Source organism: Artemia sp. Qi Xiang Cuo, chromosome 3 (genome assembly GCF_049724085.1).
Source record: "Artemia sp. Qi Xiang Cuo chromosome 3, ASM4972408v1, whole genome shotgun sequence".
NCBI lineage: Eukaryota > Metazoa > Arthropoda > Branchiopoda > Anostraca > Artemiidae > Artemia > Artemia sp. Qi Xiang Cuo.
In genome coordinates, this window is record NC_142796.1 from 36,993,086 (window position 1) to 37,020,833 (window position 27,748).

General features: G+C 34.0%; 1 protein-coding gene across 1 annotated transcript; it reads left to right on the forward strand.

The window, feature by feature from the left end:
- Positions 1-2,642: 2,642 nt before the first annotated feature.
- On the forward strand, positions 2,643-27,748 carry mRpL27 (mitochondrial ribosomal protein L27). Its single transcript, XM_089086906.1, has 3 exons — positions 2,643-2,707; positions 17,862-18,070; positions 27,483-27,748. The coding sequence occupies exons 1-3, from the start codon at positions 2,662-2,664 to the stop codon at positions 27,684-27,686; spliced, it is 459 nt and encodes a 152-aa protein (XP_088943032.1). The 5' UTR covers positions 2,643-2,661; the 3' UTR covers positions 27,687-27,748.

The following is a 27,748-nucleotide window of genomic DNA, read 5'->3' on the forward strand; positions in this document are numbered from 1 at the left end:
TTTTATCAGGTCCTTGACTTATGATGTGTTGGACTAAACTTGATGAAACTTATATATTTGAAATCAGCATTAAAATCTTATTCTTTTAATGTATCTATTGGTATCAAAATTCCGTTTTTCCGAGTTTCAGTTACTTTTGAGCTGGGTCGCTCTATACTTACAGTTCGTTACTACGAACTGTTTGACAATATTAGTTTCAGCTCGGTGGGAAACGCCATTGTAGCTATATTTTAATTAAATATTTAGTTGATTTTTTTGTTAATTTAGGTCGTATTTTATGTAATGCGGTCTGGGCGCCCCCCTCCCATAATTTATTGTTGTTGTCTCCATAATTTTGTTGCTAAACTATTATATTTACATGATATTTTGGTACATTTCATTATGATTAACCCAACTTCACTTCTTGAGTGTGGTGGCTATAAGACACAAGTACCATAGTAACAGAGCAAACATTAGTTTGATCTGATTTTGATTTAGCTTTTTTCGATTATATTGTGTCTGGTGGGGTGCTTTAATAAATTTTTCCCCCGAATCGCCACTCCCCGTAACGACTTTGTAATGGAGTGGGGGGGGGCTGCGGTCAAGGTTGTTAGTCAAATATCATGGAAACATCCTAATAAAATAACCGTTGTATTACAAAATGTATTTTTCTACCTAACATGGTATCTTTTTTTTAAGCAATACCCCCACCATGAGATGGTTGCTAGTTCTAGGATATACAAAAAAAACAAATGGAAAAAGATAATTATTGCTTCATATTTGCAGTAATTTTCTATTAATCAGAGTTTCATGCTTCCTTCCATTGTTACCCACATAGGCTATATTGGAATATATTCAAATAATATTTGGTGCTTACATGTTATAGTGACCACACCAAAGAAGTGAAGTTAGGTTAATCATTTTGAAACATACCAAAATGTTAATGAAAATAATATACTTTAGTAAAAAAAAAAAATTATGGAAAATACAACACAGAATTGTGGGAAGCAGGACGGCCAGAACACATTATATTTAATACCTAGATTAGCCGCCTCTATATATTAAATATTTAGTTAAAATATACGCCCAAAATTTTTTCTCTCGCTCAGGCTAAGCTGATTATCTCCGAGTGAAGACAGAGAACTGATTTCATTACAGATCAAGAATAAAGTGTGGTCTCTATAACACCTAAGTACCTAATATACTAATATAGTAATTATATTGAAATTTTAGCGGAAATTGTTTCATCAGGTCAAGAATGTGACAATATTTTATTTATTTCACTTTTATTGGTTTGACATTACGAACAAACTGTTGATGAGAAATAAGTGGAAAAAATCTCAAACAAACAATATCTACAAAGTTAGTTTCTCAACTAGGACTGTAGCCAGTCTAGGCATTAGATCCCATTTTAACAGTAGTGATTATTATACTGGAAAAAGCTTGAATGGCAAATGTATAAGTGTATTTTTTTTTTTGCAAGCTAACTTTCAAAAGATCGCCCGTGATTCGGTATAATTTGAAAATAAATGAATTAGGAAGATTATATCATTTCCATGCTACATTTTCATTACTTTTTTGTGGATTGGTAATATATTCATATAGATAAATTAATGAAACGTATATAAATAAATTATATTTGGATTTGTTAAAGAACTTTGAACAAAACAATATTCAAAGACATAATTTCCATTTTACTGTAACCAAATACAACGAATGGGACATCCAAGATTAGGTACTTTTAGAATTGTCTTGAGTTTCGCTTTATTTTCTTCTTCCGTTTTTATTTCCCGTGATGAAATTGTTTAAATCACAAAGTCCGATGAATTACAGAGAAGAATATTCCAAAGTAGTCTAGTCAAGAACTTTGCCTTGTCTTTTTGTCAGACCTTAACTGTAAGGCAAAACTGCATTTTGTTAAACCACCCATAACCACCTACTCTAAAGGCATTACATTCACCCTTCATGACGGATCCGCCTTTATTTCTTTGAATGAGAAATAGCGAAGTAGAGTCCATCTAGCGGTAACAATTAATGCTTTTTGAAGCAAGTTTACATTATTTTGTACAGAAAATTCAAAGCAATTTTAAAAATCTGGCACGGCGAATAAATAGATCTGAAGCTAATGAACAATATGGTATAAAAATCTTGTCTTTTCTGTTGAAATAGTAGGTTCACCTCAGTCGCAAAATTCCATTTTTAAAAAAAAAAATTTTTCTTAAAAAAAAAAAACTGAAACAAATTTAAAAAAAGTAATGCGGTGAATTTATAAAGTTAAATCTCAGCTATGGAATAATACCAGCATTTTTACCTTTCGTTGAAACTTGAAGACGGTACGCGATCTATTAAAAATCGGCCAAAAACATGCATGGTAAGCTTAAACCTCAAGTGTCGTCAATCGCGGAGATTTCAGTGGCAGACCTTTTTTTGGTTTCAAGCCTTTACGCACGAGAATAACTTTAAATGACATTTTGGTGCCATAAGATATTTTATGATGGTGTTGTCATAAAAAAAATATAAAAAGTGCGTAAATGTAAATATTACATTTTTGTTATACATTCAATAGTCTGACAAGGCATTATGTATCTTTTGTCTTTACTAACTAGGACTGGGTCAAAGCCAGCTTTGTTATATAGATGTCATTTCTGTACAAACTGAGCAATATATTTAAATGTTTCAAAAATGGCTGCTACAGGAAAGTTTTCAGGAATGCTTTCTATTGTTAAAGGTAACTTTTGAACGGATTGCAAAAATCTATACTTTTGTAAAAATGATTGGTAAGAATACAGTTTTAGGGACTTTTTTTTTGGTAAAATTCTAGATTAGATGCTTTTTGCCATCTTTGAAATTAGGCTAGTTGAGGTAGGAGAATGAATTCTGAGCCTAAATTATGACCTAGGAATATTTTCTCAAGCTCTTATCTCTCCCTTTTTTTAAGGTTTAAAAGATTGCATTGAAGACAGTTTAACCTGTCTTAAATTTGGAATTTTTTTTTTTTTTCAATTTGCTTTGAGTAGGCCTATACTTTTTGGTAAATTGGGCCTATTTACCAAATCATATTATTGAGTTACGACTAAAGTGAATATACCACTCGATGCCCTTTTTATGCTCTTTATGAATATAATAATCATTTTTGGGGGCTCAATCATTTGAGCCCCCACCCCTATAGGCTATATACCAGTTCAGAGTATATTTTTGCACATTAGTGGGGTGGGGGTAATTTTATTTCTGATGTAAATGAGAGGTAAGTTAAACTTCCCCTAATGTGAAAATATATAGACCCTGAATTGGTATATATAGGGGGTGGGGACTAAAATTCATTTCTGACAAAAATGATTATTATATTTGTAAAGAACATAAAAAAATGCATTGAGTGGTATATTCACTTTAGTTGTAACTCAGTAATATGATTTGGTAAATATTTACCTACTTTTCTGTGGCTGAAGGTTTTTAAAACAACATTCCTGTGATTTGAGAAAGATGTGGTATATTTTTACCACATTTATTTCTGATGTAAATGAGAGGTAAGTTTAAACTTTCCCTAATGTGCAAATATATACCCTGAATTGGTATATATAGGGGGTGGGGGCTAAAATTCATTATTGACTTACAACTAAAGTGAATATACCACTGGATGCCTTTTTTATGCTCTTTATGAATATTTTATTTCTGATGTAAATGGGAGGTAAGTTTAAACTTTACCTTCACCCCCTCCCCCCCTAATGTGCAAATATATGCCCAAATTGGTTTATATAGGGTAAAGGTACCAATGTTTTTACAGTTTTTGTAAAAAATAAAAACAGTTTTTCTTCTCCAGGAGTCCTAATTCAAAGACTTCTGGTTTGAAAAGAGTTTAAGTATGTAGGAAAAACACCTAGGAATATAATTCTTTGATGAGAAGTTTGAAGTTTTGTCTGGAAAGGGTACAAAACTCTTATTTTCTTAAATTAGAGCATTTTCACCTACAAATTCAACACAACAAAAAAATTACCTGATTTTGACGCAAGCCGGAACCCAAATCAACACCCGTATTGAGTGTCAAACCAATGATTTGACAGTTTTTGTAAAAAACCAGTTTTTCTACTCTAGAAGTCTTAATTTAAAGACTTTTGGTTTGAAAAGGGTTTCAGTATGTAGGAAAAACATCTAGGAATCTAACTGTTTGATGAGAAGTTTGAAGTTTTGTCTGGAAAGGGTACAAAACTTCAATTTTCCAAAATTAGAGCATTTTCACCTACAAATTTGACACAACAAAAAAGTTACCTGTTTTCAATGCAAGTCGGAACCCAATTCGACACCCATCTAAATACCTGTGGGCAGAACCTGGTGTATTTGACACGTAGCCTATATTCTTGTTTCTTTGTTTTTCTTCATGTTCATTTATTGTATAAAAGTATAAAAAACTATCCAAAAAGTAAAAGTAATAAAGCTAACAAAATTGTTGCAGGTATGTAGTATTTAGTACAACAAAATTGGTAGAACAAATTTTAATATACATTATTAAATACAAATAGTATTTAGTATAACAAAATTGTTTCACTAGCATTTTGGAAGGGATAAGGTCTAGGAAAACGGGTGTGGATTTCAAGAAATTTAAGAAGTTTATTTGATTTGGTGGATTTTATTTTCATATGCAGTTTCTTAGTTTTGTCCAAAACATAGGCCTATGTGTCATTTTGTATAAGATTTTGTATTTGATAAAATTTTTATTTTTTATTTGGATGAAGGATAAATAAGGGTATAATCTAAAAAAATATGGGGGGGGGGCAAAACAAGGTCTGGGGGGTCAAATGCCCCCCCTGCCCCATAGCAATTTACGCCCCTGCATGGTATGAGGCCAAGTGGCAGTTCCTCAGATGATGGAAAAATCCAGTGTCTGTAAGTAAAACTTTAAAGTTTAAAAAAAAAAAACCTTTTGTTTAACTGTTCTTTCATCTGAAATAGGCTATTATTAGAAATAATAATCATCAAAATCTCCCGTTGGGCAGAAAGCACCCGTAAATTCAACAGCTATGGTGCCTATGGTCTCATCAGTGGATCCTGGAATTTCAACACCTATTATTTCTCATCTGTTTTACATGTTCAGTAAAGTTTCAACAAAGTCACCTATATTTTGACAGGGCCTGGTGCTGTCTGTCCAAAATTTCGACAAGGTTACTACAAGATATTCGCCAAAGAAATAAATCCCTTGATAAAAGCCAATATTTACGCTTGAATGCGGCTGAAGGAACATTTTTAGTCCGCCTGGTATTCCACTATATTAAACAAGAATTTTTGATCCTTGGAACCTAGTTTCAACAATGCAATTTCTGTCGCCATTTTCATTTAATTTTATCGAGAAAAAGCTAATGTGGCTACATTTCAGAAAAGATGAAATATATCTTAACACAGTTGCACATACCCTAACTTTTTGTTACAATAAATAATCAAGTAATGACAGTTTGAACGTAACATACCCTAAAAATTGTTAGGAGCTCCTTTTGTATCGAAAACAGGAAACTGACCGAATTGAATGTTCTTTTCATATCTGGGTGTACCGGATATAGTGTCCACGTTTCGCACCGTCGAAATATAACGACGGCTCCAAGAGATGGTGCTCTAAGTCATGGCTAAGCAGAGCTATCCTGTTTTGAAGGAAAATTTCGACAGTGGTTCTGAAATTGCACTGTTGAATCATTGGTGCCTTTACCCTAGGGGTGGGAGTAAAATTCATTTCTGACAAAAATGATTATTATATTTGGAAAGAGCATAAAAAAAGGCATTGAGTGGTATATTCACTTTGTTTGTAAGTCAATAATATGATTTGATAAAAATTTACCAAAGATTTTTTTTCAGATATAAGGCCTAAATTTTTATTGTCTTTTAAGAACAATAAATCTGGATTTTGCAAATTTAAGCTCAAAACATTTTTTTTACAACATTTTCTTTAGATCTATTCCTGAAAGTTTTGCTTTTATACCTTAGGTTTCAAGGTAGAGGTAGATTCTTCCAAAGACATTCCAAATGTGGAATTTCTCATGATCTATTCCTGATAGTTTCATTCACCTAGCTCAACTACTTTCCATGAAAGTGTTAAGCATCTCATCTAGAAATTTACCCCTATTAGAGTTTCACTATGATATGGTTAAACTTGTGACTAGAATGTAGTAATCTTTGAGAAGCACTTAATTGCTGTATGTTTTCACATGCTTTATGGTGCTGAATAATGTCCTGTTTATCACAAAAATCATTTAAATGATAAAAGTTAGATAAATAATTTTTATTAGGTTCCTAAATGTACTTGACAGCTTAGGAAGCTAAGACAAGACCTAAAATATTAGAGTACAAAATAACATTGACTGAAAAACTGATTTTGCATCTCTAGCTTTGCAAGGCAAAGAATAGACTAGGGGTGATCAACCCACATGTTTTGCTGGCCATTTTGGAAATATATTATAACTTTGAAGGCCACTTATAAAGTTATGTATACTTATTTTAGGTTTGGACCAAATAGAGACTTTGTTTAAAGTTCAAAATTCTATCCTAATTGATTAGCATTACTGTGTCTTCTATTATTCTTACATTCAGACATAGATAAAACAATAATAAGTAGCCTATACTTTAATGCATATTGTTAATAATTACATAGAAATTAAGAATGAAAAATGTAAGTGAAATATAGCCTAAATAACTTAACCATAAAAATAATTATTTTACTAGGACATAATTTCTTTCTCTTCTCTGTCACTTAGCTTTTCTAAGTCAATGTTGATTTGGTTACTGTATTTGAACATTGTAATTGATGTTGATGGTTAGCATCTATTATGTTTGAGTATTTGGCTGTTGGGTCAATTTAGATTTTGGGAAAACAATGGACAGATGTAAATTGACCCAAAAGCACTAGCAATTTTATTTAGCCAGTTTTCTGAAATTGGAATTCTCTTTTTGATGTAAGTGTAACATATTTTTAGTTCTTATTATTCAAAAATGTGTTTAAAATCAAATGTTATTTTATTTTTCATTATTTTGAAAGCTAACTTCTGAATTTATTGATGCATAGTTTGTTTTAATATGTTGGTTTTCACTACTTTGGCCATTGTATTTGGTAAAAGTATGATGAATATTGCATGCTGGAAACATACTCAAGACAGGCTGCTTAAAGTCTATCAGCTATGGTTGGCAGGCTGCAATATAAGACTAGCTTATATTGTTTTGTATTGTCTCCTTGGTAAGAAAATCTGATGATTCTAGAATTAGCACAGACAAACTTCTATAAAGGTTGGTATTTCTCATGAAGGACACATCAATAAAGAGAGGATAAGTTTATCTATAAGTACTGTTGTGAAATTACTGTAAAATAAAAACCTGTTCTGTAAAATTGGTAACATAAAGTACTCCCTAGGAAATATAGAATAAAATTGTTGTTGTAGAGTTGCCCTGTAGCTACAAAACCAGTTGAGCATTTTTTTTTTTTTTTTTTTTTTTTTTTTTTTTTTTTTGGTCTATCATTTTTCAGCTTTTAATGAAAATCTTGAAGATTCTGATTTTCCTAGGCTTAAAAGGGTAATGTGCCCCTGAAAACCAATAGGTGCAAATTTTCTCAATGTAAATGAATTCAAGCTTTTCTAAAAATACTATTTTAGAAACTAGGGCACAGAAGTTGAATTTACACTCATTTTATTTATTTATAATAAATAGGCTTTGATTTGCTTAGGGTTGAAAGTAGGGGCTAATTTGGGTCCAATCTCCATACACTTCAAACTTCTCTGAATTTCTGGACACTCCCTAATCAAATTATTTATGACTTACAATTTATTTATTTTTTACAATATACTTAATATATATATATATATATATATATGAAAGCAGGGGCTAATTTGGGTCCAATCTCCTGACACTTTCAAACTTCTCTGAATTTCCGGACACTCCCTAATTAAATTATTTATGACCTACAGTTTAGTTTTTTTTACAATATATATAATTATATATATATATATATATATATATATATATATATATATATATATATATATATATATATATATATATATATATATATATATGCATATATATACTAAATTCGAAATCATAAATGTTTTTTTCTTTCCCTTGGAAGGAGAAGACAATTGTAAAAAAAATGCTTGCATAATGCCTACATAAAATGTTCATTGAAAGATAATAAGCATATGTAAATAAGGTAATATACAGTAAGATGAGGGGTAATCAACTACCAATCACTCATCATAAACACTTCACAACAATACTAATTAGGGTAATTTGAATTATATTACTTTTTTTCACCCTTATGTATGTCCAGTAAAAATAAGAATATCATATCCAAACCTATTTCTCTCACCCTTTGGGTAGTTTTGTCCAATATTAATTACAAGGTGCCCAGGGGCGAATCTCCAGCATTTTTATTGGGGGGGGGGCCAAGCGGGGGCCATATCTGGACCCCTCTTGCCTCCCTTAGGGTTGAAAGTAGCCCTTTGCTTAGGGTTGAAAGTAGGGGCTAATTTGGGTCCAATCTCCATACACTTCAAACTTCTCTGAATTTCTGGACACTCCCTATTCAAATTATTTATAAGATAAGATAAGATAAGATAAGTTTTATTCTTCATTAAATACACATATAATATTACATGTTATTAATCCCTCAAAGGCTCATTGGCCTGTACAAAGAGGGACGACATATGAATTACATACTCAGAGATAAAAAACAAAAGAAAATTTAAAATGATCACTTACTCACATATGAAGGAGAAGAAAAGAAAATATAGATAAACTGGAAACTATAGAAAAAATTAGAATAAATAAACCAAATTTATTAATTATATTAAATAGACTCACAAAAAAAAAAAAAAAAAAAAAAAAAAAAAAAAAAAAAAAAATTATTATTACTATAAGCGAATCCCTATCGTCGAAACAGAATTATGTGTATTGTCAGGTAAAACTAACATCATAATAGCTGTTACGATATTATTCATAACTCTTATCCAAAATATTAAAAAATCAAAACTTAAGCCATGTACAGCCCTTTTAGCTTGTATTTAAAACTATATAAATTCCAATTCAATCAACTCTGCTTATTTCTGAGGCTAGGTAGCAAAATTGAGGTTTATGGGTTAATTCAATCATAAGGCTTATAATTATTGGACTGTAATAAAATGGTGCGAAAGCAATAAAATTTAAACCGTCTTCATGAATGCTACTCCTTAGTGAACTATACAAGTTTCAGCAATAAATATTGATAGTCATACCTGAGGTCTGGGAGTAATAGCGCAGAGAATACCACCATAAAACAAAACTAAACATTCAGGGGACATCAACTCAAAAAAAAAAAAAAAAAAAAAAAAAAAAAAAAAAAAAAAAAATATTCAGTTTTATTGTTAAATAAATGGTCCTTAAGAAACCTCTTGAAATTGCCAAACGAGTGGCATTTATGTAATGAAGAAGGCAGGGAGTTCCAAACCTGATGACAAGCGATGAGGGGATTGAAATCTGACCGCACAGTGGGAGTAGGAGGAATGCAGATACTATGTGACGAACGAAGGATATATGGAGCTGAATCAGAAATAAACTGAGGAGTTTTTTGAAGAGATTTTGGAAGATTGCCATGAAGCTGATGAAAAACAAAAGAAGCACAAGAAAGAATGTAGATAGACTGTAGATTTAGAAGCGGTCTTGGTGAAGAACAGTTGGTGTCCATAACCAGACGCCGTTTTTTATCATACATGACAGAAAGCGACCGCAGTGTAGAAGGAAAAGTAGACATCCATATTATGGGACAATAAGAGACATATGACTGGACAAGGCAGAAAAAAAGAAGCTTCAGAATAGATCCAGGAAAGGTGTGTTTGAGTTTTCGAATGACACCCAAACTCCGTGAGACCTTAACCTAATCATGGCTATATGGTGTCTAAACGAAAGGTTCTCATCAAGCAGGATACCAAGATACCGGACCAACCGATTCTTTGGTCTACACAAGGAGCCTTGTGACACCTGAAGCTGTGTCAGTTGAGGGAAAGCTACACCAATTCGAGACAAAATAAGAAAATGTGACTTGGTAACATTCAAGGCCAAGCACTTCGCCTCAAACCATGAAACTACTCTCTCGAATATTGCCACCAGATGAGATCTGACATCACATTCCGTCCTCCCTAAAGTCCCAAAAGTGCTTTCGTCAGCAAAAGCAACGAGGCAATCTTCATTAGAAGTAGCATTGAGACACAAAGGAACCTCCGGATGACAAAGATTGCAGCATACTAGAGGACTGGTGTTCTTGACTGCTGAAATCAGATCATTGAAATAAATCAGAAATTCAACGGGGTCAAGAACAGATCCCTGAGGGACACCATATTATACTTCAGAAGGACTCTGGAAAAGAAGATCAATTGAAATAAGTTTACCAGAAAGATATGATTCAAACCAAGAGAAAACATTTGATCTTATACCAATATACGATAATTTCCAAAGAAGAATCTGATGAGTCAAAGAATCAAAAGCTTTACCAACATCCAAAAATAAAGCTGCCGTGAAAAGAAATAAATCTAGTGCCAAATGAATGAGATTCAAGGGAGGTGAAAAAACATGCTCTGTAGAGTGATTTGCTTGGAATTCGAACTGGAAATAATGGAAAAAGTTTTTTATAACCGACAAACTAAGACGCCTAGATAGCATAGCGTTCTAAGAAATTTTGTTTAAAACAGATAGAAGAGAACTTGACCTCTAATTAGAAGGATAACGCCGGGACCCACCTTTATACAGTACTATAACCTTAGCTTGCTTGAGCGATTCAGGGAAAATTCCTTTCACGAAAGACAGATTGACAAGCTTAGTCAATGGTGACAGAAGAGCGGGAAGAACAGCACGGATAACCCGTGTAGGAATTCTGTCTGGCCCTGAAGACGATGAACCTTTAAATGCATTTACGATCCGAGCTACCTCGAACTCAGAAACAGGGTTCAAGACCATTGACTTTAAACATGGGGGTCCAAGATAGGCTCTGAAATCGTAACGAGGAGTTCTAGAGCTCACAGATGAAGCAGTCATTTTTCCTATATTACCAAAATAAGACGTAAGCTCTAGCTGAACATTTTCTTCTCCTTGGACAATTTTACCGTCAACTATCAGCGTTGTTGGAACTGAAGGTGGAGGGGGAGTAGGTTTAAGTACAGAATTAATAATTTTCCATGTCTTCCCAACATCCTTTCCACATTTAGAAAATTTCCTGTGATAATACTGAGACTTGGCCTTCCGACACAGAGAATTAAATATATTCCTATAAGCCTTGAACCGCTGATGATGAGAAGCAGATGACGAAGCCTTGTATAGTTTCCACAGATAATTTTTCCTTTTCCAGCTTTTATGGAGACCTGGAGTCATCCACGGATTCAGCATTACTCTCCTTTTCGAGGTATGAGGCTTTGCATTCCGGTGGCAAACTTCTAGGATACCATCTTTTACTGAATCATAAAAGAAATCAAAAGAGCGGTTAAAATCAGATTCAGAATCCAAACTATCCCAAGGCTGATCAGTCAAACGAGATTTAAGTAGACTGATCTCACTGACACCAAAACGGAAAAATGGGAGATTAGATGGCGAAGCTTTACACTTCGATCGATTAGCAGTCCTATATCGTGAAATAGCAGTAAAATGATCAGAAATATCACTAACCATCTCCGAATTATCTAAGACATCTAGTGACGAAAAAATATTATCAATAAGTAATGCATGCATCTCAGTAACTCGGGTTGGTATTCAAACTGAGGGTAGAGTTCCCGCGGAAAGCATCATTGACAAAAATCTGCAGCCGAAGCAGAATTTTGATCCAGCAGGTTAAGGTTGAAATCCCCCATAAGGATTAGCTCGCAAGGATGCTTTTGGACTAAGTCCAAAACATCTTCCAGAATTTTCATAAACGAAGGAATTGATCCACTAGGGGACCTGTAAATCAAACCCACATCTAAATCCTTACAGCCTGACTTAATCTCAATAAAAGGGACTCAAAGATTCCTTCCTCATTTCTACTCAAATCACTTCGGAAATTATATACAAGATGATCGGCAATATACAGGGCAAGTCCACCTTTCGCCATCTGTTTTCCGGTTCATCCTCTCCATCCTAAATCTTTGGATATCTAAAAGCATATCCTTTTTTGAATCCAGGAAAGTTTCACATAAACCAATAACATCCGGAGTTCCCCCACTGACGATCCATTTCAGCTCATCAAAAGAGGAACAAAGTCCCTGAATGTTTAGGTGAAGCACAGAGAAAATACCATCTTGTTTAGAAGAGGCAGAACCACTTAATTGCGAAACATATTTACTTTCAATAACTGATTTAGGATCATTATAATTCCTATTTCTACTTCCAACTGAATTATTAATTATACTTTCTATATCTAAAGGATTATTTTGTAACTCAATAAAACGTTCCCCCAAAGAGTTAACATCACCCTGGTCACTAAAAGAATTAATCATTTTACATACGGTGGATGGTAGATCCGCTCCGCGACCAAACTCACCAGATCAAAGGATAACGACATAAATAAATAAATAAAATCACAATAATCATACCAATAAGTAAGATACATATACATTTTATATTATTCAACAAATTAATAATAATAATTTCAGATAAATTTAGTAACTTTCTTAAATCATTAATCATACTACTCAGTTCCTGAAATAAAAAATAAATAACGCTAAAGCTCCACTGCATTAATGTACCATGAGACCAATACAAGTAAAATTATTTTCAAGATAACAAAGGATTAAACTCCCAAACTGACGCAATGACTTGTGAGAACAGGCATGTAACAAAAAAGAATAATTATTGAAATCCATAAATTTCATTGAAGTTAATTGGAACGAAAGTAAATCATTAGACAGATACGCAAAAAGAAAAAAAAATAAGCAAAAGATAAATATAATACGCTGAATATATGAATGGCAAGATACTAAACATATCTATAAAAAAAAAAAAAAAAAAAAAAAAAAAAAAAAAAAAAAAAAAAAAACCTTAATCTTAAACACAGTCGGCTAGAGTATGAATTTTTTAGTGACACTTTCACCGTTAGGCCTTGCCAAAATTTGCCCACGATCAGTCCAAACATTTCTATGACCAAATCTGTCCTTAGCGGTATATAGGATCTCACGTCGCCTCTTTGTTAATGCTTCCGATAGGAAAATTCCACTTGAAGCTAAACTAGCTTTTGCTTTGAAGATTTTCTTCGCTATATCACTATTCACAAATTTAACTAAAAAAGGAGGGACTTTGTCGTTTAGGGAGGCATCGGTTAAAGCAGGGGATATTTTGAATCTGTAGATATTCCTAATTTGGGCAACATTAATTTCAGTCAAGTTCATTTTGGTTCAAAACTTGCAGGATTGTTGATTGGAGGTCAGATCCGGACTGTTGCTTAACACCATGCAAAATTAGCGAATCAAGCAGCACTTCTTGTTCAAATGAATCTAGTTTCATCTCAATTTTCTTGATTTTCTCTTCTTGATTTATAATTTGGTTGCGAAGAGTTTTCAGCGATTGTTCAATTTTGTTCAATTTTTTCAAATTTGGGTTGATAATCAAGAGTAATCGCATCATATATTTGACAAATAATATCGTGGGATGACTGGCGGTAAGAATCAGTATCCGAAAACCTTTCATTAACCTTCTTAGTTATATTTTGCAGTAACTCTCGCTTAGTTTTTTCCAGTTCAAGTTCCGTAGAAGTGATTTTATCCATCAACGATACACATTCTCCTGTATTAAATTCCTTAATTGTTAATGCATTAAATGACTTGGAAAGGGATTTATAAATATCGGGTGAATTTTTTAATTCCTCAAATGCAGCCTTTACACCTGCAGTCTGTTTTGTTGAAGTTCGGCTAACGCTTGGATTATATTCTGCCAAGTTGGCTTCAACAAGTCTGTATTCATCATGTGTCCCATAGCAAAATACCAAATATGATGGCTTTCCTTTGCTATCCTTGGACACTTTTGGTATTTTTACTGGCCAATGAGATAATTTTTTGAAGTTAGCTAACGCGATATCAAACTCTTTAAATGCTGGCATTTCCTATTAAGGAGAGGACAAAAGTAAAAGCAACTTATCTTTATCTAAGTAAAGAACCTTAAGGAAAAATTTAGTTGGAAAAATGTTCCAAAGATTCAATAATATATATCCAAAATAATCTATAAAATCCTCTAATATCAGTCTATTTCAATACCAATTAGTTTGGCACCAAAGGTGAACACAGATCAATTAGCTCGCAGTAGGTTTACTCAAGAAAAGTCAATGGCGCAATAAATTTCACCTGTGTCTTAATCCGTTTAGTTGAAGAAACCAGTTCTTTATTGTTCAGAGACTATAAAATATCCGTTTTAAGCTAGGTGTTCACTGAATGAAAGCGAGTTATAAACTCGAGTTATGACTTACAATTTATTTATTTTTTACAATATACTTAATTATATATATATATATATATATATATATATATATATATGAAAGCAGGGGCTAATTTGGGTCCAATCTCCTGACACTTTCAAACTTCTCTGAATTTCCGGACACTCCCTAATTAAATTATTTATGACCTACAATTTAGTTTTTTTTACAATATATATAATTATATATATATATATATATATATATATATATATATATATATATATATATATATATGTATGTATATACTAAATTCGAAATCATAAATGTTTTTTTCTTTCCCTTGGAAGGGAGAAGACAATTGTAAAAAAAAATGCTTGCATAATGCCTACATAAAATGTTCATTGAAAGATAATAAGCATATGTAAATAAGGTAATATACAGTAAGATGAGGGGTAATCAACTACCAATCACTCATCATAAACACTTCACAACAATACTAATTAGGGTAATTTGAATTATATTACTTTTTTCACCCTTATGTATGTCCAGTAAAAATAAGAATATCATATCCAAACCTATTTCTCTCACCCTTTGGGTAGTTTTGTCCAATATTAATTACAAGGTGCCCAGGGGCGAATCTCCAGCATTTTTATTGGGGGGGGGCAAGAGGGGTCCATATCTGGACCCCTCTTGCCCCCTTAGGGCTGAAAGTAGCCCTTTGCTTAGGGTTGAAAGTAGGGGCTAATTTGGGTCCAATCTCCATACACTTCAAACTTCTCTGAATTTCTGGACACTCCATAATCAAATTATTTATGACTTACAATTTATTTATTTTTTTACAATATACTTAATTATATATATATATATATGAAAGCAGGGGCTAATTTGGGTCCAATCTCCTGACACTTTCAAACTTCTCTGAATTTCCGGACACTCCCTAATTAAATTATTTATGACCTACAATTTAGTTTTTTTACAATATATATATATATATATATATATATATATATATATATATATATATATATATATATATATATATATATATATATATAATATATATATATATATATATATATATATATATATATATATATATATATATATATATATATATATATATATATATATATATATATATATATATGCATATATATACTAAATTCGAAATCATAAATGTTTTTTTCTTTCCCTTGGAAGGGAGAAGACAATTGTAAAAAAAATGCTTGCATAATGCCTACATAAAATGTTCATTGAAAGATAATAAGCATATGTAAATAAGGTAATATACAGTAAGATGAGGGGTAATCAACTACCAATCACTCATCATAAACACTTCACAACAATACTAATTAGGGTAATTTGAATTATATTACTTTTTTTCACCCTTATGTATGTCCAGTAAAAATAAGAATATCATATCCAAACCTATTTCTCTCACCCTTTGGGTAGTTTTGTCCAATATTAATTACAAGGTGCCCAGGGGCGAATCTCCAGCATTTTTATTGGGGGGGGGGGCAAGAGGGGTCCATATCCGGATAGTCAAGGGGCCTGGGATATATAATATTTTTTCTCCACATTATTCAGAGGCAACTGCCCCTCCCCCTTGCCACCCCCAAACGACGCCCCTGAAGGTGCCATAAGATTTGTCAGTAAAGTATATGAAGTATTGGCAAAATATGGAAAATACTGGTAAAATATGTAAGATAGTAAAATAAGTAAATTACAAATTTTACAGGGGTATGTAAAATTACTGTAAAAATATGTAAAATACCCAATTTTACCATTTATAACACTATCCATAAGGCTTTGAAATGTTCTGTCTTGCCTTTGTCTTTTGTGTGTTGTGGTGTTATGTCAATCGAAATCATATTTGATTCAGCAGAACAACTCATCCACAATTTATGTTTCTGTCATTCCTCAAAATAACTCTTAGCTATACCAGTTGAAAAGTTGTGAAGTAGTAGTTCTTTTGATTTTGTAGCTTCTACACAGCTGAATAGACATGTCAAAGTTGTTTTTTATCACATTTAAGCAATGCTTGGATGGCATGGTAAAAAAATGACCCCTTAAACTCTTGACCTTAGCTGTAATTTAAGGATTGGCTTTGTGCTTTAAAAAAATACACTTAGAACTCTATCCAGTATCTTCCAGCCTCTCTAATTTGAGTGCTTCTAGCCAAATATTTTTTTTGCCCTGATAATCAACACATCATTTAAATGCTAAAGCTCCAGCTGTGCAAATAATTATGGATGTCTACTGTGGAAGGTGCAAGCTGCTGCTCAAATTAAGCCTGTAGGCCTACTTTATTAAATGTCTCACTTGTGCTCATATGACAAAACATATCTGCTCTTTTTTCTATGTCTTTGAATTGACTGACAAGAAGTGATGAAAAAGGGACAATTTATTCAGTGTATTCTGCAATGACTCTGGAAACAGCTACACAATAAATTCTGGAAACAGATGAGAATTTCTTACTTTCATGCCCAAACAATCTGACTGGTAATTGACAACACAGGTATAGGGGAGAAGATTAACTATTGGGTTATTAATATGGCTCAGCCCAAAGAGTAGGATGCTCAGCCAGAACAACAAAAAAGTGTTACACATAGAATGTTTTTGTTATCATTATTGTAGTTTGTGGTAGTTTTATTCTACTTTCTTTATTGCTATGGTCTGTCTGTGCATAGGCTAAGGGGGATCCTAACTAATATACATAAGTAAATACTGTATGAATTATATACATTTAGTTTAAAATTGGATATAGGCTTTCATTTTAGCAGTAAAATTGTCTGAATCTGAATATCCTATAACTAGTCCATATAAAAGACAGCAAGAGATGGTAAAAATAGAATCAGAACATTTTGCTAAATCTGAACATGCTGCTATAATTAGTCTATATAAAAGACATCAAGAGATATTAAAAATAGAATCAGTAGTGCTGAACAACCTTGAAGTATTACTTTATCCAAACAGTGGTTGTCTACTTTCTTTCTAATCTTGTAACTTTGCCTACATCATTTTTTGGAAAGGGACCCCACACAGACTATACTTTCATCATCCCCAAAAGCTCAATAAATATCCAAAAGATTATACTAAAATGCTAGGTTCTTTAGACAACATACGACCAATTAAATATCGTGCACATTTCTTCACATAGGGAAAGTAGATTAGGAATTTCTCCTTGGTAGACCTAAAGGACTCCCCTCTCCCTCCAAACATGTTTGGGCCTGAAAACGGCGCTTTTCTCATTTTTGTACCTCATTTATCTGCAGAAGATCCTATGATTCTCCCCTCCCCCTGTGGGTTGTACCTGATTCCATCTATGGCTTTTCATTTTGTTAAACATACACTTGCAAGAATAGGACTGCATCCCTGATATAATATGACAACAGATTCATGGACTGACGAAAATAGAAATGTTATATTTAATGCTATGATTTTATTTAATAAAATTATATTGTGTATGTTTGTTTATTGCATAAAGTGTTCAGTAAATAAATCATACTTCAAGGATATGCGCCAACAATCAGAGTACAACACTATGCAAAAGCTGCTGCCACAGCTACTACAAGGAAACAAGGGAAGAGAAGACTAATGAGAAATGATGGGGACTATGTGACGTCAGGAACGCTGCTGGCCACTCAAAGACCTCGTTTCTTTTTTGATGATGACAATCCAGATCTTGCCAATCGACCACTTCGTTTTCATCCTGGTCAATATGTAAAACAGTCATTTACTTTATAAAACAAGCATTTTTGTAATTTAGTTGTTGCAGAATTTCAGTAGATAGAATTTGGAAGCAATATATGCATAATTAGTATTGTCTGTGCTTTTTTTTTCTCATACGTTACTAGCTATATATATTTTCTAGCCATATTACTAGGTGGTACAGTTTCACCTTATAATATAAAGATCTATTATAGAGTTACTTCAGTGAGGACACCAGAGTAACAGTTACTCTGGTGTCCTCACTGAAGTATCTCTATATTGCATCGTTTCCCTATGCGGATCATTTTGCGCAGATTGTACATTTTTTTTTTTTGGTGGTGGTTTTATTGGATTTTAGTTTTGTCTTGTTTTTTTTTATCCTGTTGTTCTTGTGTGTCTTTTGTGTTGAATACGCCTTGTTTGAATACAGGCGAAATATCAGCGTTGTTTTGCATTTGTCTTTTCTTTTCTCTCCACTGGCCACAGTATCGTTTGTTTGTTCTTTTTTTAGATTTTTCTCTTTGTTGGTTTTTGTCATGGCTGGCCAGTTCGGCTTAAGATCTTTCATAGTACATTTAGATTACGTTGAATGTTCTCTTGGCAGTGAGCTGCGAGAGCGAATAATATCGGAGATAGTAAACATCCTTAACGTACACCGGATCTGACAGGGAACCACTCGGACAGGCCATGCTCCATATGGACTGCACAAACCTGTATAGCATTCAGGGCTTTAATCATGTTCACAATTTTCTGAAGCATTCCATACGCTAGGAGAATTTCCCACATTGCCTCTCGGTGCACAGAGTCAAATGCTTTTTCAAGAAGTCTATAAACACTAAAATAAGCTGCACTTGCCATTCGTTTGATTCCTCCAGTAGAATACGTAAGCTAAATATCAGGTCGCAGCAAGAACGATTTGGGCGAAAACCATGTTGCTCATCCCTTAAAATTAAGTCCACTTGAGTCTGAATTCTACTGACTATAGTCTGACATAGAACTTCACTTCCTACTGTGACACCTCTCCAGTTATCGCATGATGTCTTTCGACCTTTCTTGAAAACTTTCACGATAATGCCTTTGTTCCAATCAGCAGGGCCAGCCCTGTCGTCCCACACCCCACCAAGCAGCTTAAATAGTGGGTCGGCGAGAGCCTTTCCCCCCATATTTCAACAGCTCCGGAGGGACTCCATTACATCCAGCTACTTTCCCAGTTTTTAGTGACTTGAGGGCCATTATAACTTCCTGAAAGAGGATGGGGCTCGAATAGATATTCAAATTAAATAGGAGCACGTCAGAGACCAACAGTGGCTCACTGGGTATCGGCTGGGTCAGAACATCCGAGAAATATTCACTTCGATGTTTCTGGACATCTACCTGATTGGTAAGCAGCTGCCCACTTTTATCCTCTATGAAGAGGCAACGGTTTGTTTGCGCTCCGGAAAGCTTCTTAGTAAGCATATAGACGTTTTTACTAGCACCCCGACTGGATGCTCTTTCTGCCTCAGCTGCTAAGTTCTCAGCATATTTTCTCTTGTCATTCCTGGCAGACGTTTTCACTCGCTTATGGGCACATTTATACTGCCTTTTTAAACTATCACAGTATTGTCTATCGCTAGGCTGACTAGATGAATGACTAGGTGAGTATTTATCAACGAGAGCTTTTAGATTTGTTTTTTCCTGAATCAGCTGCCTAGTTTCTTCACTAATCCACTCTTTTTTCTTTCGTTTCTTATATCCACAAGAACTTATATCTTCTATTCACTGCAGCATCTTTTAGGCACTCCGATAGTGATTTCCAAAGACAATCTGAACTTCTTTCGTCGGAGTCATCGAAGCTCTAAGATCCGAACCTATTTTCTAGTGCAAGATTCTATTTTTGATAAATAGTCTTATCACAGAACTTCTAGATATCGAATTTCTTAACTGTAGCTGACACTTTCTTCGCCACCTTCAATTTAATTTTGCACTTGGCTATAACTAGTTGACGGTCTGAGAAACAATCGGCTCCGCGGTAAACTCTAACTTCCTCAAGGGACCTTCTTCTGTGCTTGCTGACAAGTATATGGGTGAACTGGTTTTGACTGGTATCATCGGGTAAATTCCACGTGTATTTGTGGATAGTCTTGTGGGGGTACCATGAACCACCAATAATCATGTCATTAGTGGTACAATGATCAATCAGTCTCATGCCATTTTCACTTATTTCACCAAGTTCATGAGAACCGACCACCGTAGGTGCATAATTCTAGTTGCAGACCACTCTCGCGTTAAAATCAGCACACACAACCAATATATCGTGGCTATGAACTTTATTTGTGGCATCATTAAGCGACTGAAAGAAAGTGTCTTTATTAGAGTCGCTTGATCCATTTGTTTGAGCATAAACTGCGATTAACGTCATTTTTGGCTGGCTAGTTGCAAAACGTGCTCTCAGGATACGATCGTTGATTGGTTCCCAATCAAGAAAGTATTTCTTTGCTGCACCACTTAAAGCTTTAACGCCGCTTTAATACGCTCTTTCCCAGAATAAATCACATGATAATTCTCGCACTCAAGGGTCCCAAACTGTGGAATTCGTTCTCAGATAATGCAGCCACATCTATCCGATACTTATTAAGAATTCTCATCACATTATTTATCCGATCCGGCCGAGTATCTGGGTTAATCATTCTAACATTCCAAAATACAATTCGGAAACCATCTTTCTTAGTCAAAAATCGTGTCCGGGGGTGTTCAGTATCTCAAGATCAGTCAAAATTCCGAGGCCATTTGGCTTTGATTCAGTAATAATTATTTTTTTTTACGGTGACAGGCTATTAACCTGTCGGCCAACCCTCACCACTTTGCGGACTTGGGACCGTAAGTTGTGGCCTGAGAGAACCAACAGGGCAACCCTGTTAACCTTCCGGACACACGCCAGGTGGCATTAGATGCAAGTTTGGAATTGTTGATTTTATTAAGATTTTACTCACACCCAATAAAATTTATTGATTGGGTTTGAAGTCCGAAATTGAGCATAAAGTTACCGTGGTACAATTAATAAAAATAGGAAAACTCCTATTCAGGTCTTCAGTGAGTGAAGTTCTTGGTAGATATGATCTTATGGTCTTGCAATTTTCCTTGCTGCCTTTATTCATTGTTTACAGTATAATGGATCTTTACGCAACCACGCTTAAATTTGATTTAGCCTCATGTGTTCCCTTGAACATCTTCGGCAATCTGTCATCCTTCATTTGCAGAACATGTCCAAAATATTTTCGATATTGGATAAATGGATCCCCATCCCAATCGATTACTTTGCTTCAAGTAATAATATCAAGGAAGGTCATAGAAAGGAGGAAGAGCGGATGTCTCGTGTTTCAATTTTTCTCTCATCAAATTGTGACACACAGTCAACAACAAATACAAATTTATTCATCGTAGCATGCGTAAAATCGGCATCTTCAACTTATACGATACTCCTTGGGTTTTGTTGACATACCTGCAGGCATTGTCCTTGATGATAAAAAAATAGACTTGGCCAATCTATTGCTGCTGAAGATATGGATGACGTATTTTAGGTTAGTTATGGAGCGCCCCAAGGCTCGATTCTTGGTTTCCAAAAATGACCTTTATCAACTTTGTAACCTGGCAGTATCTAACATCTGCTCTGGAAGATATCCAAAAGGCCCTTCTCAAACCACACCAAAAAAATTATCAAATATACATAAAAACATAATTGCGTTTGCGAATGACACTACATTGAGGGCTCCTGCGGCAGATCTGTATTGAAGCTAGAACTTATGACCAAGAAAAATCATCTGTAGTTTGACAACTATCTATTAGCGCTCAATAAAACAGGCAGTAATCTGTATTTTTTTTTTTTTCATATGGACACGAGTTCTCATGCAGTAGTCAAGCTTCCCATATCAAGAGGTCGTACATTCTCTCCACCTGATAGATACGTGCGAATTCTTAGACTTCTCGTGTATCCAGCCTCATTGGCTGGATCCACCAATTGGGTCATACAGAAACAACAGCAAAGTTTCGAATTATCCGTTCTGCGTCTTTTATAATCCTCTTTTATTTATCGTCATCTTTTCTACCTTTTATCTGCCCGGATGTCTTAATTTCTCATCTTTATTCTTGGCCTTTTGCTGTAATTGAAAGCAGCAAGTCCTCCAGTCCACCATATATATTTCAGTTCAATTGTTGAGTCTAAATTTAGGCTCTCCATTAGTTCATTTGCATTCCAGTGTCTCCAGTATTCTAGTATCTCCTATTATATTTTTCTGGATTGTTTCAACGAATAAGACATTCACATCCCCATGAAGTTCAAAATCAGGAAGACACAGTGGTTATTTTCACCCCATCAGTGGAAAGGGAGCTTGGTCCCACCTTTACTGAGGATTGCGCCCGGGAACTCCATTCTTGTCAGGAATAAGGAGTCCTTGACTAGTGGTTTGTTTGAATTTCCTTAAAGCTTTTGCTGGGTACAAGTAATTGAATTAATTGGATTTGTAGGAAAAAATGTAATAATGATTAGAATTTTGTTCCTTATTTGATGTTTTTTTTTTGTCTATCTTTTTTTAATTAGTTGGAGCTAGTCCTCCATGCTGATGGGCACTGGCAGATTGAGTTATTTTGATGGCTGAAGGTTGACACGGAGGTCAGTTGTATTTGTTTAAGCACCTAGGAGTAGATTTCTTATTTACTGTTGCTTGGGTAGTTAATCATGAACAGTAATGCTTAATTGACAATTGTTTTTGTGTTCAAAGTTAACGGGCCAATGAACCCTCTGGAATTTAGCTGCTGATTAATTTTGCTTTAATAATAAATGGACTTGAATATAGGCCTATATATACCTCGACAAATTTAGCTACTCGAAATTTAGCTGCTGATTAATTTTGCTTTAATAATAAATGTACTCGAATATATATATATATAGCTCGGCAAGCAAATTTTAGGAGAATATGGAATAAAGATCTTTTCTTGTGTTATAAAATTACAAAACAGTATAGCATTTGTGAGACTGGACAAGCACGTGACATAAATCGCTTTATTTTTGGTAATATCTTAAAGCGAGGCCTTACATAGGAGGAGAGGATCCGGGCTTGAACCCTTGCCCATAAATGAGAAAAAGTACATTAAAGTGCACAGTTTTAGAAACTGATACTTCAACCACCAATCCGAGAAGAATTTACTACTACTGCTACTAACACTCACTGCAGCCCTAATCCGCCCAAGGCCAACACAGCTGTGCACGCTCTTCCTACATCCCAGTCGATTTTAAGCTTCCATTTTTACGCTCTTTCAGGAAGCTTCAATTTTCTTTAAACACAGTCTTAAGACCTCCCCCCCCCCCATTCGAGGACGATCTTTGGCAACTTGTCAACTTTCATCCTTAAAACGTGCCTAAGCTGCCTCAACCTTTCTATCACTATAGCCCTAGGAAGCGGGACAGAACCACATTTTTCGTGCAGCTTATTGTTTGAAATAAGGTCTGTCAAACGGGTACGCAATACTCTCCATAGACAATCTCTCTGGATTACATATAACAATTTACTCTCGGTCTTCTGAAACACCCACGTTTTGGAGAATCGTTTCTGAAAAAATCATGCCGTTTTTTTCAATATCTCAGTTCTCATTTCTATTTTCGACAATAAAGCCTTCACATTTAAGGAATCTTATAATATTTCACATTTTAGATTTTAACGACTACTCTAATCATATTTCAAGAGTCAAAGCTTTTTTTTAATCCCAAAATTCTGCAAGTTATTGTGGTGTCACAATTTGATACCACAAAGCCTTCACATTTAAGGAATCTTTACAAATTTCACCCTTCATATTTCAAGGAAAATACTTTTTCACTATTTCTAGGTTCAACAACACCCTTTCCAGTTACAGAATCTCAACAATTTTCCTTTTTTCTTCCTTCTAACCCTTCGCATTTTCAGGTTTTTATAACTAAACCTTTCACATGTCAAGAATCACACCATTTTTTTTTTCTAAATATCTTATTTCAATTTTTGGGAACAAAACCCTTCCCAATTCAGGAATGTCAACAATTTACATTTTCAACAACTAGAGACTTCAGTTTTCATAATTAATTTCAGATTTTTTTGTCTTAACGTTTTTATCATTTTAATTTTTTTTTCCTCCGTTAATTTCTTTTTAGTCATTATGTCCCTAAGTTTTTCGTCATTTTAGAAGAATTGTTCACGTGTTTTCTCGCCAAATTAAGTAATGGAGTGAGGATTGTTAATTTCTGGTTTTCTGCTCTTGACTAGATTAAAATCTCTATCGAGTCATAAATAATCAGAATTTGTAAGGGAGGGGGGGCTCTTCTGAAATATATTAGGCTTCTTGGTATTATAATTTATAATTGAATAAAAATTGGCTCAAATGAAACATTTAAAAAATTCAAATTACATGAAAACAACTGTATAAGGGAATTTTGGAGGGAGGGAATATAAGATGCGATTCCGACTGAAGAAATATCAAAGGAAATTAGAATATAAGTATTTTTGTCTCGTAGCTAAAAATAAAAATAAATTTATAAGCTTCTGTCCAGCGTGTAGGGCTAATAATCATTGATTTTTGAATAGATTCAGAAGAAAAAATGTGAAAGTTTTTAAGTCTAACAACTCCGAAATTTTGCAAATTAAAAATCTTAGGTATAGCATTATTAAGAAAAGAAAAAGAAAATAGTTAGCCCTTTTGAGAGGGGGGGAGGGGGTTTCTTCTTAAGTATGTCAGGCTGCTTAGTAGCATGAATTATAATTAAATAAAAATCGCCTCAAAAGAAAATAAGGATTTCAAATTACATAAAAAACATAGGATGAGATGATTTCTTTAGGAAGGGAGTATAACAAACGGTTTCAGCGGAAGAAAAATCAAAGGACATTAAAATATAAGTCTTAAACATAGTTTATTTGTAATTCTACCCCAAAATATGAGGCCTAAAAGCTTTTTCCCGATTTGTTTGGAACTTGTATCCGTAAGTGCTTAGACCAAGAGAACATTTCTTCGGAAAATAAAAAAAAAGTATCTTACATCACAAAACAAAATTCTTATGTAGGATGAAACACATGTCAGGTGTATTATGAAAGCAAATTTAGATCGAAGTAGCTTTTAAATCTAAGTAAGCCTCAAAACTGTCAAAGTTAAATATGACTGATGTACACATCTGTGTTGGGACACAAGTGTCAGGTATCTACGCAAAAGAATAGGAAATGACCCAATAATTAATAGGGCTATATAGCCGATGTCCTCGGAATTGATAGGGTTATATAGCCGATGTTTTCAGAGCTAATAGGGTTATAGCCGATTTAGTCGGAAGTATGCAGGTTGTAGCATGTCCGTGTTATTGGACCGCACTTTTCTATTTACAACTAACTCAGTTACTCGCCCTGCCTTAATTTCGGATGGATCATAGGAAAAATTTCCTCTGAAGAAAAGTAAAGAACATAATGTAGATTAACGGCATGGTTGCCAAGCGTATTTGAAGCAACTAAGGGATTATAGTTACAATTTATAAGGTGATTAAACCACAGAATAGAAGGGAATATTCCAGAAATGGAGATGATATACAAGACGGAGATAGTCAGTCTATTTATAGTTTCCCTAATGATGATTCTTACCCTCAAGAGTCAATACCTTGGGGTTCTCACTAAACTTAAGCTCTGTTGGTACCGTCCTCCTCATCAAGCCCAAGTCAAGATAACACGAAAGCTGTGGCACTGCTGGATCTGCTTATTTTGGCATTAAGTTAAACGCTAAAGTTTTGTTTTTGTCTCAACCAAGCTTATGCAACAATATGCGAAGGGTTACTTTTGAGACTTTTTCCTCTTGGTCTTTTAGGAAATTAATAAAAACAAAACTTTTCCCACAAAGTAAGTTTTTCAAGAAAAGTAAAGAACTCCATTAAACCAAAAATGAACAAAAATAGAATCAAATAATCTACCAAGCATGCAACTACCACAAATCAGTATCAATAAATAAATAAAAACAAAAACACACGGAAATTAAAATAAATAACAGAGTCAAATTCAAAACGAGCAGAAATTAATATGAGTAGGGTTCTAAAACCCTATGCTATCTAAAAGCCAAAATATAATTTGTGCTTTGCTGAAAAAAAAATCAAATGAATGTGGATTGTCAGTTTAACATACATATGCTGATATTTATTCCTTAAAATCTCAATTTATTTTTGATTTCTTAAAGTTACAAAAGTGAAAACATTTGAAAGAATTTTTTTCAGTAAAGTACAAATTATGTTCTGGCTTTTAGAAAGCAAAGGGTTTAGAACCCTATTCATATTAATTTCTGCTCGTTTTGATTTTGACTCTGTTATTTATTTTAATTTCTGTTTGTTGTGGGTTTCATTTTGTTCAACTACGTTGAACGAAATATCTATTTCAAAATTGTGATTAGATGTGTTTGGGGAAATGGTGGGCGTGGGAGGGGTTTTCGTTGCCATTCAATCACTTTCTACTATTAAAAAGGGCACAAGTCCTTTGAATTTCCAATTCAATGAGCCCTTTTCGAAGGTTCTACGACAACTCCTTCAATACGAAGTGTTCTGGTCTAAAACCAAAAAAAAAAAACAAAAAAAAAACAATACATTGTGCCAACATCGTTCTTCATTTAGGCAGCGCTATTGCGCTGCCTAGGAAAACTTAATCTGAAATTCTTTGAAAAAGCTTCTCCTTAGCTCTGCGACAAACCTGGTAAAATACTATTTTACAAAAGCTTGGTGGAATCGTGCAGCATGGAACGGTCTTGACCGTGTAATTCATACAGCGTTTACTTCTACAGGTTGCAAACATGTTTGGCAGATTTCTATGTAGAGGATGGAAGCATTATATTTAAGTAGGGGTTCGTTCGAGTATGTGAACCAAATGTTGGGGGAAAGATAGGTCCTTGGACACTGATACAGGATCCATAGTTACGTAATTAGAGATCATTTGGCAAATAAAATAGTTCAATTGATGATTTATTGACATTAAAATTAAGGGGGTGGGAATCATAATAGACAGCCATTAGTGGCTGCCTAAAAACACAGAAAATTTTGTATTGTTCACATTAGTTGCCAAAGTAAGCCTTGGATATGTTTTTTTTTTCATAGACTTATTTCAAATATTTTAATCCTCTTCTTATTGATAATACAAAGCTAGAGTAGTCTGCAATTCAATATAACTTGAGGAAGTATACAAATTGTTATTCTCGCGATTGTGTTAGGTTTTTACTAGAAACCTTATTTAACTCTTCTATAGAAACTCTCCTGTTCTGTCAGTGCAGGAACTATGATTTTGAGTATAGTTGTCTTCTCGTTTTAAATAGTCGGTTGGCTTTGCCGTGGGAAAGCTGTTCGTAGTTTGACTCACAATCTGTGCTTCTTTGTTCTATGCCCATATTTTTTCCTTATTAGATTATTTTGCAGGCCGGAATTGGAAGAAACCATACAATATATGCCCTTGAATCTGGCAGGACCGTAATTACAGCCGAGCTCTTTCATCCGAAATGGGAAAGTCCAATTGTTTCAAAACAATATGCCGGAAGACAAAATCAGAGAATACTCCGTCATTATTTACATGTTATACCAGACCCTCTTCCACAAACATTCAAACTGATCGATGAAAACTAGTGTAGTGAGCGAAATGTTTTTCGAAATAAAATTATAATTTTTTTCTTCCTATAAATTTTCCC